Source organism: Callithrix jacchus, chromosome 1 (genome assembly GCF_049354715.1).
Source record: "Callithrix jacchus isolate 240 chromosome 1, calJac240_pri, whole genome shotgun sequence".
Classification (NCBI taxonomy): domain Eukaryota; kingdom Metazoa; phylum Chordata; class Mammalia; order Primates; family Cebidae; genus Callithrix; species Callithrix jacchus.
The window spans coordinates 181,462,088-181,475,475 of record NC_133502.1 but is presented as its reverse complement, the minus strand read 5'-3'; the positions used below and the strand labels follow the sequence as shown (position 1 = coordinate 181,475,475).

General features: G+C 53.3%; 2 protein-coding genes across 35 annotated transcripts in view; one reads left to right on the top strand and one right to left on the bottom strand.

Annotated features, from left to right (window-relative positions):
* Positions 1-787: 787 nt before the first annotated feature.
* SPACA9 (sperm acrosome associated 9) lies at positions 788-12,817 on the bottom strand. Of its 28 annotated transcripts, none has more exons than XM_078330711.1 (7): positions 12,120-12,817; positions 11,493-11,545; positions 10,712-10,898; positions 5,980-6,160; positions 2,905-3,107; positions 2,044-2,191; positions 788-858 (listed from the first exon to the last, which is right to left on the bottom strand). In XM_078330711.1, the coding sequence occupies exons 4-7, from the start codon at positions 6,121-6,123 to the stop codon at positions 847-849; spliced, it is 507 nt and encodes a 168-aa protein (XP_078186837.1). In that variant the 5' UTR covers positions 6,124-6,160; positions 10,712-10,898; positions 11,493-11,545; positions 12,120-12,817; the 3' UTR covers positions 788-846. The 28 variants fall into 28 exon arrangements, with proteins under 28 accessions (XP_078186837.1, XP_078186845.1, XP_009002870.1 ...); XM_078330719.1 differs by having other exon boundaries at positions 5,980-6,163; positions 12,724-12,817; XM_009004622.5 differs by lacking the exon at positions 10,712-10,898 and having other exon boundaries at positions 5,980-6,163.
* Positions 12,818-12,873: 56 nt separating this feature from the next.
* Positions 12,874-13,388, top strand: part of AK8 (adenylate kinase 8) — a 159,646-nt gene continuing 159,131 nt past the window's right edge. For 4 of the 7 annotated variants that reach the window (XM_078330602.1, XM_035261313.3, XM_035261307.3 and 1 more), the window contains exon 1: positions 12,874-13,057. Coding sequence is in view for 2 of the 7 variants with exons in the window: in XM_078330592.1 (XP_078186718.1) it covers positions 12,909-12,992 (84 nt within the window). In the remaining 5 variants the exon portion in view is untranslated. The remainder of the gene's footprint in view (positions 13,058-13,388) is intronic. The other 3 variants (XM_078330612.1, XM_078330592.1, XM_035261328.3) reach the window with 1 other exon arrangement.

Sequence of the window (13,388 nt, the reverse complement as noted above, 5' to 3'; positions counted from 1 at the left end):
TTGGAAGAAGGCCGGAAACTGCCTTTACACAATTTGGTTTATGATCTCTTGGCCTGGGACTTCCATGTAAGGACCAGGGATGAGTCATTTGCAATGTGGCTTTCAGTTGCTTGCCTCTGCCTGGCTGTGTCTGGAAATTGGCATTGCTCTGCTCATTTTATTATTTATTTATTTATTTATTTGAGACAGAGTCTCACTCTTGTCCAGGCCGGACTGCAGTGGTGCGGTCTTGGCTCACTGCAACCTCTGCCTCCCAGGTTCAAGTGATTCTCCTGCCTCAGCCTCTCAAGTAGCTGGGATTACAGGCACCTGCCACCACACCTGGTTAATTTTTTGGTATTTTTAGTAGAGACAGGATTTCACCATGTTGGCCAGGCTGGTCTCGAACTCCTGGCCTCAAGTGATTCAGCTACCTCAGCCTTCCAAAGTGCTGGGATTACAGGTGTGAGCCACCATGCCCAGCCTGCTCTGCCCATTTTAATGGTTGAAGCAACAATTTTGAGACTAAAACTGGCAGGTGGCAGTTTTTAATTTCTCTGGAAAATTCAGGTTTTATCTGACAGGGTCTCTTTCTTATCCTAGACTTCCCACCCTTGGCAGAAGATCTGAATACTGGCCCTCTGGAGCTTGGGCATGAACCTCTTAGAAGCTGACTAGAGACAGGCATGCTCCCTTGCCTAGGGTGGCCCTCTGCTGTCTGCGGCGGTTTTGCCTCTGTGGCTACTGCCCAGGAGACACGCGGGTTTTTTTTCAGGGATAAATCCCAGGAAACCAAGCCAGGCAGAGAGGTGGTAGAACACTTTTTATTCTCGACTGTCTCCCCCTGAGGAAGCAACAATACAGAAGCTAAGTCGTCCCCTGTGAAGGGAAAAACCAATAGTCAGATATTACTTTGGGCAAGCTCAGAAGCCAGGGACACATTTCACAGTGTTTGGGGTTTGACGATGCCCTTGCTCAGGAGCCACAAAGTCAGAATTCTGGCTTCTGTCATGGTCTCCCTCTCCCAAGTAAGCGAGAAGGAAAGGTGAGTGCATTCCCCTTTGGCTGTGGTCTGGAGAACTAAATACACTGAGATCTGGCTGGCAACAGTGGCTCACACCTGTAATCCCAGCACTTTGGGAGGCCGGGTTGGGCAGATCAGTTGAGGTCAGGAGTTCAAGACCAGCCTGGCCAACATGGTGAAGCCCCATCTCTACTAAAAAAAAAAAAAATTAGCCAGGACGGGTGGCAGGTGCCTGTAATTCCAGCTACTCAGGATGCTGAGGCAGGAGAATCACTTGAACCCGGGAGGTGGAGGTTGCAGTGAGCCGAAATGGTGCCACAGCACTCCAGCCTGAGAGAGACAGCAAGACTCTATCTCAAAAAATAAAAATAAACACACTGAGTTCCACATGCCCACCCTGTCTCCATCCTGGAGGGGCACATCCCTGACTCGCAGACAGTGTGTGCCTTGACTACAGTTGGGGCTGGTGGTGGGGCAAGGAGCAATGGTCTCCAGCTAAATGGCTCGCTGCAAAGCTGCAGCCTGCAGCAGGAACAGGCCTGGCACTGGAGCCGGGTATGGCTCACAGAGGACTAGGTGACAGTTCAGTGCCTTCCTGGGACCCTCTACCACGCCACCCTGTTTGGGCAGCTCCTGTAAGTGGGTTTCCTCTTCATCAGCACAGAGCCTGATGCGTAGAAGTGGAAACGTTAGAAGTTAAAGCCGGGGATGGGGGGGTCTCAGTAAAGGCTGATTCCCTTTGGGGTTAGTAAGTGACAGGAACGATGGGTGCCAATGAAAAAGGACCAACCAGTAACATCCAAATTAAATAGCAAAGCTCTCCACTGATGGAGTGACGGGGCACCCTGGCTGAGTTACAGTTTCCCACCAGGAGGCCTCCAGGGCGGTTTTGAATGTCCTTTGTCTTCCCCCCTGGGTTTGAGGCTGCCTTTTGTGAGCGGTCTACACTTGAGTTTAGTGGCCCCGAGCTGGGTGCCTGTGGCCTGGGCAGGACGAGCGGCTCCCCTGGTACTCTCCTGGCACGGCTGGGGCTCACTCACGTGCTGCAGCACCTTGCGGGGCAACTTCTCGGAGTGGGCGATCCATTCTTTCATTAAGTCCAGGACGATGGGGATGAGGCTGACCACACCTCCATAGTGGTTCCGAGCCTCGTCACAGCTGAGGTGGTTCACCACGTCATGAGGGTATCTGCAGGATGGCAGGGGGCTGGGTGAGCCCATGCTCCCGGGACTGCAGCTGCCAGACCTCTGGCACAGCAGAGTCACCTGGGGAGGGAGGCTTTAGAACTAGACACACAGCATGCTCAGGCTGTCTCCAGAGATTCTGGCAGAGCAGGCCTGGCGGGCCACAAGCCCCAGGTAATTCTGGTGTGAAAGATAGGAGGTGCAAAGCACTCCCCATGGTCCGTAGGAACCTGGCTTAGGGGTGAGGAACTGGTTGGCTTGTCCCTCTGGCTCTTCTCACCCTGGTATCTACAGAGCTTCCCCAGGCTCCAGCCCACTGTGCTGTGGGCTCCTGGGCTCCCGGGCTCCCGGGCTATCACGGTGAGAAGCCCGCAGTGGCAGTGCTGCTGCCCCGGGAGGGAGCTCTGGGTCCACTTCTTTGCACATCAGTGAGGATCTCTGTGGGCTTCCAGAGCAACTGCTCTAGGCTCTACACCCACTTCTCCACCTGCCTGGTGCTAACTCCCGTGAGATGCTTGGTGTCCTGCCATGTCTATAATGGTTGTAAAGAAAAGGCTGTGTGGAATCCACGCCAATCCAGTAAATAAAGGGAGCCTGGGATTTGCTGCCCAGGGTGGTCTAACAGGAGCCGCACGGTCCAGGCAACAGGACGGATGCAGCACAGGGGCCTCCCACAGGCACAAACGGGGCTTCGGGGGCAGCACCACAGGGACTTACTTTGCTCTGAGGCTGCTTAAGTCATTGCTTTGGCTCATGAGGGTTTTGCATTTCTCGAGGAGGTTGTTGGTGACTGGGGTGCCAGAGTGCACGGCCTCAAAGTGCTGGCAGAGCTTACTCAGCTCTGAACAGATGTCCAGGAACATGAGCAGAACCCGCCGGTCCGTGGAGTTGTTGCAGTGGTGCTCCATGTAGCTCTGCACCTGCAAAGGCCACCGCCACATAAGCTGGGGACACGCCAACCTGGGTCCTGGCTGGCTGACGGTGCAAACATCCAGGGGCACCCATACTACTCCCTCCCACCCTCCATGATTCATGGGGGAGATGCAAGTAACACTTAAGCATTTTAAGGTACAGACCACTCCCTAATGGTGGTATCTCTCTCTATAGATGATGGATGGATGGATGGATGGATGGATGGATGGATATAAAATTAATGGATCGGCTGGGCACAGTGTCTCACACCTGTAATCCTATCACTTTGCAAGGCTGAGGTGGAAGGAGATCACTTGAGGTCAGGAGTTCAAGACCAGCCTAGCCAACATGGTGAAACCCCATCTCTACTAGGAAAAAAAAATTAGCCAGGCATGGTGGCACATGCCTGTAATCCAGCTACTCAGGAGGCTGTGGCAGGAAAACCACCTGAACCCCGAAGGCAGAGGTTGCAGTGAGTTGAGATTGTGCCACTGCACTCCAGCCTAGGCAACAGATCAAGACGCCATCTCAAAAAAATTAATTAAACTAATGGATGGATGGATGGATGGATGGATATAAAATTAAGTGTCCCAGGCACCATGAAAAATGCTTTCAGGCCTGTTTTCGCTTGTCTTCATATAAACCCTACACACTGAGTAGGTACCTTTTAAATTCTCATTTTACAGATGAGTACCATGACATGAGCAGTGGGGTTTGGAGAGGTGAAATAACCCGCCCAGAGCCCCAGTGGAAGTGGCTTAGTTGGATGTTGTCCCCAGCTCAGTGGCTCCATGCTCTGCCCTCACCTGTCCCCACGCCCCCGATCAACCGCCACCTAAAGCAAAAGAGGGCTGCTCCCGGACTCTTCATGCCACAGTGCCTGCCATCCCACTTAGAGGGTTCATTGTGAGAAATGCTGGGGCAGGCCACCCACACTGAGGAGGAAGCAGCAGAACTGGAATCCTTTGGGCTTCAGCCATGCTGTATTCACAGGTAGAGGAAGGAGGAACAGGCCAGGAGCTTACTGGGTTACCTAGTGACTGCATCCGAGGTTGTGCCAGAGCGGGAGGTCTGATCTTGTGCTAGAGAGGAACTGGCTCTGGTCCAGGCCAGATTAACAGACCCATTTCACAGTCAGAGGGTTCAACTCTCCACAATCTGATGACAAATGCAGGTATCACCTCCTCCCATACCCACAAAGGTCTACATCGAAGTCAGGGTTTTCCTGTTGTAACCCTCTGCCTTTTTGTTGCTAAGGATGTTTCCCCAAACAATCTGAAGTGGTTCTTTCCCAAGGATTGCCAGGCACACAGCAGCTTTGTAAGGGGGAGAGGCTTTTGACACACACCCACAAGGGCACCTATGGGGGTTGAGGATGAGGAACCTGCCCCTAGGTGTAACTACAGCAGAGCAGTAGGGGGTGTGCAGGGAACCTTTGCACACCTCTGGTTCTGGGAGGGCAGGGTAGGGGTAAGAGGGAACTCAGAACACAAGGCCATTGTTTACCAAGAGCCTTCGGTGAAACCTAAGGCAAGAAGGCCACCCTTATGCATAGAAGTGGGGGTCACGCAGCACTGATGTACATTCTGGGAAGGGACACTCGGTGATTTATGAAGCTTCTGGAGGATGGACTAAAAATGACCTAGGCAATTTCTTTTTCTTTCCTTTTCCCCTCTGAGTCCAGGTTTACAGAATAAGCAGTTTATTTTCTAACAGCTCAGGAGCTGCATGCACGGGCAAATATGGCTAAATTGGCTAAATGTCACAAGTTGGTAAATCTGGGTGAGGGTTATATGGGTGTTCCTTTTCTGTACATTTAACGGTTTTTTTTGAGACAGGGTCTTGCTCTGTCACCCAGGCTGGAGTGCAGTGGTGCAATCTTGGCTCACTGCAGCCTCTGCCGCCAGGGTTCAAGTGATTCTCCTGCCTCAGCCTCCTGAGTCACTGGGACTACAGGTGTATGCCACCACACCTGGCTACTTTTTGGATTTTTGGTAGAGACAGAGTTTCACCACATTGGGCAGGCTAGTCTCAAAATTCTGGCCTCAAGTGATCCACCCACCTCAGTCTCCCAAAAGTGCTGGGATTACAGGCATGAACCACTGCATCTGACCTCTACATTTAACATTTTTTTAATTTAAAAAATCGAGGGAACATTTTACAAAAATTAGGTAAGTTTGTAAAGGATGCTGCCAGCGAGGGTTGCTTGTCCCTCCTGAGCCTGTTTCTCCTCTGCAGTTCTGAGCCCAGCGCCTGTTCCCACCCATTGTGGGGCAGTTACCCTTCCACAAGCTGACTCCCTCCGAGCTGCAAGGGGGCTGCCCGTGTTTTCCTAACTGCACTGCAGCTCCAGACCCTAACTTCCCGGAAGGCTCATTTGGTCTCGAGGCCTCCAAGTCATGCAGAGTAAACCTGGACAGCAGCTAACCCTGGAAGAGATGCAAGTTAAACAAGAGCATCTGAGAAAGCACCTGGCAGTGTGTTTGGCATGCTGCAACTCCTCACCCGCCAGTGGAACCTGACGGGAGGGACAAGATCCTTCTGGTCACCAATAAATCCCCAGTTTTCGATGGGTGACCACTGAACCCGTGTCACAGATGAGGACATAGAAAGGTGAAGTCACCAGCCCGAGCTGTGGCACGTGGTAGAGCTAGGACTTAAGCCCTGGCCGGCTGAGTCTTGCACCTGCCTCTTTAACTGCTGTGTTATTCACTTACATATTTGGCGGAGAAACCAAGGAAGGACTCATTCCACCATTTAGGTTCTGGGTCTGATTCTGGCACAATGTGCTTCCCCTCCCTGGGCCCCAGTGGGTTCACCTTTCATGAGAGGGGACTGGGCTTGCTGCCCCTCACCCGGGGCGGGGGGCGGGAGCACCACCTGTCCGATGCTGGAGATGGGCCGGATCTTGTCGTGGGCATTCTCCCTGCAGTGCTCCAGCGCAGCAATGAAGGTGAACTGCTGCTGCTGGAAGAGCTTGTATTTCTGCTCGATGCCGCGAAGGGATTCTTTCACTTCATTCATTGTCTTCCTCGATGGTCATTTACAGGAGAAGAAGAATCTACTGGGAGAAAGAGGATAGGGATGAGGTTCTGGGACCAGACGCTGGGAGCCAGCTCTGGAGAGAAGGACCGTCGGGTGAGAGGGATACCCACGGCCCCTCTCACTGGAGCTCCTTGTGAGCGCCTCCCCAAAGAAGAAAGCGAGGCCCTGGGAGGCTATACCCTTGTCCAGACCCCCCAGACTGTCCACGACACAGCTGAGCCTGACCTTGAAATTTACCCTCTATGGACACATTCTTTGCCATGAAATGTGACTTCTTCCCTCAGCTGTGGACAGTGTTTCTCTGGTCCTCAGTTTCTCCAGATGTGGCTACACACACGCATGTGTGCACACACACATGCACACGCACACGCGCACACACACACAGTCTCCAGTCCCTCGCTGTGGTGTCAGCAAAACCTGGGATCAAGGGTTATGCCACAGGATATAAAACCAGGAGATTATCAGTTTGAATCCAATTATTTTAAAGCATCTGCTGCTCTGCAATTGGTAGGAAAGTCTGGGAAATCCTTCCAATGAATTAAGCGGGGAGAAGAATCGATATACTCGACTGTCTAGTTTGAGGAGATGTGAGTCTGCCTGCTCTGTGCTGGGGGCAGGAGCCTTGATGTCAGGTTTGCACATTCTCGGGGCAAGGCTGGTGGCTAGCAGATTGTTCCCTGCCCCTGTTAATTGCTGGAATGCCATGATCAGTAACCTGAAGGCTGTGGGGAGGGGCTGTCTCTTGGCACCTCGCAGACTGTCCCTGCTTTGATTTGGGTGGTCCTCAGAGTGTCTACAATCCTCCTGTGAGCAGAAGAGTCTGCAGGTCTGTGCTCCATGACATCACAATTTTGCTGAGTGCATGCAAAGGGCTCCAGACCACAGATTTCTATCATGTTAGAGCTGGAAGGAACTCAGAAGGCTAATTCCCTTGAGCTTCTGGAGGAAAGTGAGGCTCAGAGGGAAAGATTTTGCCCAGGTGTCACAGCAAGTTGTGCCCAAGACACCCTGGGTCCTAGGCTTCCTTACATCTAACCAGCATCCTCAGTGCTGCCCCTCCACTGCCTCCAGTACAAAGTCCAGGCTCAAACATATCCGCACATGAGCAGGGGTCAGAGGAGGCTGTGCTGAGGTCAGGTCCGGCCCAAGGGAGATGTTGCAGGTGGAAGGGGCCAGAACATTTAGCATGCATGGGGCAGAGAAGGCACATTCCAAGCTTCCAAGCAGGTCCCAGGTAGAGAGGAATGAGAACGAGATGGGGCTGGGAGTATTTCCTTCTGCTGCGTCCAGAGCAGGTCTGGAGCTGGGGCATGGCAGGGAGTAGGCGGAGCATCCCCAGTTGATGCAAGAGGAGATGGCATCAGAGGAATGAAAGGAAACACAAGAACAGACCAGGAGATGGCCTCGGTGAGATGATGGGTGTGGTAAATCAGAGAACTTGGAAAAGGCTAGGGAAGAGGCCCTTTAGCAAGATAGAGCCTAGCCATGGAGTGTCCCTGGAGACAAAAGCCAGCAAGGCTGCCTTAGACAGACAACAGCCTTGGAAAGACAAGAGAGCACACTTCTGCAGCACAGCCACAGCACTGTGACTGTCAACAGACACAGGGACAGCTGCAGCTCCCCTGGGGTGGGCCTGGGCCAGGGCCAGGGCAGGCAGGGAAGGGGCCTCTTTCCAGCTCAACCTCCCATGGAAAAGAGAGCCGAGGCTGGGGAATGAGGTGGAGGGCCCGTGGTTTAGTCACACCTGCCATATCCTTGGCAGAGGTTCCCTGTTGTGCCTCCCATGGTGTCTGGCTCACCCGGGCCCAACTAGGGTGAGGCGAGGGAGGTACTTGCCTCGGTGCAAAACTTAAGGAGCCGCCAAAAAACTCAGCAATCAAGATAAAAATAGGCCAGGCACAGTGGTTCATGCCTGTAATCCCAGCACTTCGGGAGGCTGATGCAGGAGGATTGCTTGAACCCAGGAGGTCAAGGCTACAATGAGCCATGATCACACTACTGCACTCCAGCCTGGGTGAAACAGTGAGACCCCATCTCACAAAAAAAAATTATCCGGAGTAGTTGGGATTACAGGCATGTACCACTACACCTGGCTATTTTTTGTATTTTTAGTAGAGATGAAATTTCACCATGTCAGCCAGGATGGTCTTGAACTCTTGGCCTCAAGTGATCCACCTTTCTCAGCCTCCCAAAGTGTTGGAATGATAGGGATGAGTCACTGTACCCAGTGTCCCAGTGCCAAAAATGTTTCTTTTCTTTTTGAAATGGAGTTTCACTCTTGTAGCCCAGGCTGGAGTGCAATGGTACAATCTCAGCTCACTGCAACCTCTGCCTCCTGAGTTCAAGCAATTCTGCCTCAGCCTCCCGAGTAGCTGGGATTACAGGCATGCACCACCATGCCCAGCTAGTTTTGTATTTTTAGTAGAGACAGGGTTTCTCCATGTTGGTCAGGCTGGGCTCAAACTCCCAACCTCAGGTGATTTGTGCACCTCAGCCTCCCAAAGTGCTGGGATTACACTTGTGAGCCACCTCGACTGGTGCCAAAAATGCTTTTTAAAGAAGGGTCTTGCTCTTTCATGCAGGCTGGAATGTGGTGGTATGATCACAACTCACTGTAACCTTGACCTCCCTGGGCTCAAGAGATCCTCCTGCCTCAGCCTCCTAAGTAGTTGGGACATGCCACATCCTCAGGTACATGCCACCATGCCTGACTACTTTCTTCCTTTCTTTCTCTTCGTAGAGATGGGGTCTCCCTATGTTGCTCAGGCTGGTCTTGAACTCCTGGGCTCAAGCGATCCTCCCACCTCAGCCTCCCAATGTGCTGGGATTATAAACATGGCAACATCACAATTTTTAAAGAAAAGATTGTTGTACTTTGCCATATTGAAGCCTGAAGCGAAAGGAAAAATCAGTAATACTGAGCCTGCCGTTACTTAAATTTTTGACATGTTATTCTAAATGGATTTTAGGCACTATTTTTGACTTTTTAAAAATATTGCATTAAAACATCCACCTCGATGACTGAATTGTTGACATTCCCTTAAGTTTTGTGCTGAGGGTGCATCACTTGCCTTGCCCTAATTCTGGCCCAGGGTTTACAAATGACTCAAAGTTGAAGCTCCAGAAAAGTGAGAGATGGCACATAAGTGGAATTCCAGGAGAAGAGGTGGGAAACCATCATGCTCAGAGCTGTGGCTCATTGTGGTTGAGAAGGCCTGGAGTTACAAAGGCCTGGATTCAAATCCTGCCTCCACCCCTTCTTGCTGACCTTGGGCAAGCTGCCCAACCTCCCTAAGCTTCAGTGTGCAGCAGCCTCCCAGCCTTGTGGGAGCTGACATGAGACCAGAGGTGTATGGCATAGACCATGGAGCCTGGAATGTGGCAGTGCCATCATCAGGATCATCAACGCTACTGTGGCTGAAGCATGGATGTGTGCAGTAGCAGGGGACACCACAAGATGGTGTGGACCTCAAACGAAGCAGGAACTGCTGAGAACTTGACCTCCTGGAGTAGGGGAAGTTTGAACTTGGACTTCAGAAAGTCCAAGTGGAGAGGTGGAGCAGGTGTGCAGTGGGGGTGGGACCCTGGGCTAGAGGTTGGGGGGTAGGGATGTGGGACTGTTGTAAGCAGGTGCAGAAGAGGGCAGTGGACAGGGTCAGGCTGAGGGACCCAGTGTCAGGAGAAGCATTTGAAAGAACGGCAGAAGGCTTCTAAGCCAAGGCGGTGAAAAGCATGTCATGCATGCATTCGTTCCCTTGTGCATTCATACTGTGTGCCAGGTGCTATTCAGGTGCTGAGCTAGCCAACAAGATTCCCTGCCCTGGAGGAACTCATCTTTCACAGGGGAAGGCAGACCATGCAGAAGAGTGAAATGAACAGCATTTTAGATATGAAGGAAATAGAGCAGGGAAGCAGGTGGGAACCTTGAGAACGAAGGGCCACCATCTGCAGGAGAGGCAGTTGCAGGAAGAGGGTGGGTATCATGCCGGGAGAGCTGGAGCTGTGCTTAGATCCTGGGCTAAAGAAGGGTGGCTCACTCCAGTCCTCCTGAGAAGAGCGGGGGGTCACCTGATGGGGCTCTAGGACATGAGTTAGCTTGAGTCCTCACTGCAACCCTGGATCGAGGTATCATGGTTATCCTCAGAGGATAGATCAGAATGTGAGGCCAGATAAGGAATGGGCAAGTCAGGACTTCTTGCTTGGCTCCGCCTGGCTTTATAAAGTCTGGGCTCTTAACTTGGATCCCTCCCTTCCTCCTCCCTCCCTCCTTCCTCCTCCCCTTCCCTTGGTAGTACTTAGAGACAAACACACCAGACATCAGACTGACTGTGGCAGTGAGGATAGGGACTGCGAAAGCCCTGAAGAGCGGCCTGACTTCGCTAGGGTTCATCCACTGGCTAGACCCCTAGCCCTAGGCCCCACTTCCATTACCACTAGACTCTCCCTCTTCCTTGACCCAAAACAAACATGACTAAACATTCAAGGGTCTGCCCTTTGCAGGCCCAGCTCCCTGCCACCCTCTTGGGGCTTCCTGGAGCTGTCAAGTTCTCCAGGGATACAGCACTACCTTGGCTGGTGGCCCCAAGAGCCTCTGAGAGCAAAACGGACTCCGTTCTTGATCCTAGTAACTTGTGACATGCACACCAGGAATGTCATGAGAAGAGCTGTAATAAGCTATCCAAAGTGATAGGCCCTTGAATGAGAGCCACTGCAGCCAAATTAGTGTGGATAAAAGGCAGAGGGTACTTTTCAATCTGGAGGAGAAGGGAGGAAAAAGATGATTACCCGCAGGTTTTAGGCTTTAATTGATTTGTATTTTTCCAGGCTGCTAAAGAAGATTAAATCATGGTATGAAAAGCGCCTAGGGCTTAAAATAAATGAGGAGAAAGGCAAGTCGTTTCAGAAATGTCCAGGAAGCAAACCAAACCTCTCCAGTGCAAATGGCAGGTGTGGTTGTTGTATTCCTTGTTGAGGGGGAGGCAGCTTCCTTTTCTTCCCCAGCTATCTTTACAGTTGGCTTTGACAAGCCTACCAAACTGTGCACACTATGAGGAAGGAGTTTGGAGGGGAAGAGGCGACAGTGCTGGCTTTTATGTTGGGAGGGCACGTCTCTGGGCTGGTGGCTGGTAGAAAAGGGCTTTAGCTGGAGCCTGGATGCTGAGTTCATGCCCTGGCTCTGCCCAATTTAACAGTGGCCCTAGCCAAGATTTCTCCCTTTTCTGGGCCTCAGTTTATCCATCTGTCAAATGAGACAGTTTGGATTAGCCTCTTCTTCAAGGGACCTTCTGATTCTAAGGTCGTATCAACAACTGATGAGGGAAGAAGCCCAGAAAGGGAACATGACTTACCCAAAGTTACCCAGCCAACCAGTCCTCACCGTTCTAATCCTCCAATTTCTCACCTGTGAAATGGGAATGAAGGTTGTCGGAACGATTAAACGAGATACTACTACTAACAGTAGCCCCATATACTGTATGCTTACTGCATGCCAGCTACTCTCCAATACATCAGCTCCTGAAATCCTTCAGCAGCCCCCGCCTCACAGGGGAGGAAAGTGAGGCACAAGCAAGTGAAGAGTTTACCAAGCTTACACAGTAAGAAATGGCGCCAGGACTTGCATCTGGGCTGCCTGCATTGACTGTGCCATTTTCCCTCTCTCTAAGGTACAGAGACAACAGAGTTTTGCCGCGAGCACAAAGTTAAGAGTTCAACAAACCGTAGCTCCTACTATTAATGGCAACAGACCAGAGCTAGAACTCCCAATTCAGTGCTACGACCAATAAAATACCAGGCAACCCCGTACCACTGGGAATTCACACAACTCGGAAAGTCTCCAGCTCGAACCTCCCCCTCGCGTCCCAAAGATAGCTGTGCAGGCCCCTCCATCCCCCGGACCCCTCCATCCTTCTATCCTCCACTCCAGCTTCCAGTTTCTGACCCAGAGGCAGGGGTGGGGTCCGAGTGGGCCTACCCACCTTCGTCCCTGTTTACCCTTGCTTGTCCTAGAGCGCTCTTCGGTTCACGGAGCACCCTGAAACTGGAGTGGCTCCGGGAGTGTCGGGGACCCGGAGGGTGGGGGAGGCCCACCCCAGGGCTTGGGAGGCGGGATGGGTGGGGAGGTCCGGCAAGAAGGGGCGGGGCCGCGGGCCTGATTGTTACTGCCGGTACCATAGCAATTGGGTCACGTGGCCGCCTGGCCTGAGCCCGGGAGCGGGAGGAGGGGTCTCCCGGGCCTGGACGCTAGAAGTTGAGCTGAGGATTTCCACCCGATCTTCGAACCTCTGGCCTGTCCCATAGACGCCCCTCTCTCTTCAAGCAGCCTCCCCAACATCTATTCCTGCGTCTATTAAAGATGAGGAAACTGAGGCACAGGGAGCGGGGCGGGGGTGGGACCGGGGAGTGCTAACAGAACCAGAAGCAGGGTCCGCCTCCCGCCACCTCGGGGGGGGCCGACTTGCCCCTCTTGGGTTTCGTCGGGGGTCTCAAATCCAAGGAGGCCCAGCTGGAATCCGCTTGAGGGTGTCCCCGCTAAGATGCTCAAATGGGGAAAGCGAGGCCGGGGTTGGGGAAAGAACTTGCCCGAGCCGCCGAGTGCCTCTGCCGGGGAGGTCGGGGCGGGGGCGACGCGCGCGTCCGAGGCTCCAGGACCCTGGCCGGGCGCGGAGGAGTCTGCGGGGCTGGGCCGCAGCGCGCGCTGATGACGCAGCCGCGCGCGGCGGCCCTAGCGACGCTGTTACTAGGGAGCGGCGCGCCGCGACGGCTGCATGGACGCGACTACAGCCCCGCACCGTATCCCACCCGAGATGCCGCAGTACGGGGAGGCGAACCACATCTTCGAGTTGATGCAGGTGACCTGACAGCCCTGCCTGTCGCGACGTCGGCGGCGGCTCGGGAACCTCCACTGCGACGTCGGGTGCGCGGCCGGGAGCCGCAGCTGGGGCCGAGTCGGGAGCCCACGAAGCAGCCCAACTCTGGGTGTCGGATTCGTGTATCGCCGTGACCCCGAGGGGGCCCTCGAGCTGGGGACGCCCTCTGGCCCTGCTTGGGTCGGCCTCAGGCGGACCCGGGGAAGGCAGGGGGCCACTCGGGCCGGGATTTTGGCCCTGGCTGTGCCGCCAGCGGGCCTTATGGTCTGAAACCAGTCCTTTCCTTTTCTCGGTTTCCCCACATGTGAAATGCCAGGTTACTGGAGGTGGTCTCCCGGGGCTCTCCTGACGCTGACAATTCCCATCTGTCGAATTTGT

Excerpts from the sequence above, each read along its gene's own strand:
- SPACA9 (XM_078330670.1), bottom strand. The coding sequence starts at position 6,123 with ATGAATGAAGTGAAAGAATCCCTTCGCGGCATCGAGCAGAAATACAAG. Across the intron at positions 3,108-5,979 it reads CCATCTCCAGCATCGGACAG|GTGCAGAGCTACATGGAGCA; the intron begins GTGGTGCTCCCG and ends TGGCCTTTGCAG. Across the intron at positions 2,192-2,904 it reads TTAAGCAGCCTCAGAGCAAA|ATACCCTCATGACGTGGTGA; the intron begins GTAAGTCCCTGT and ends GCCATCCTGCAG.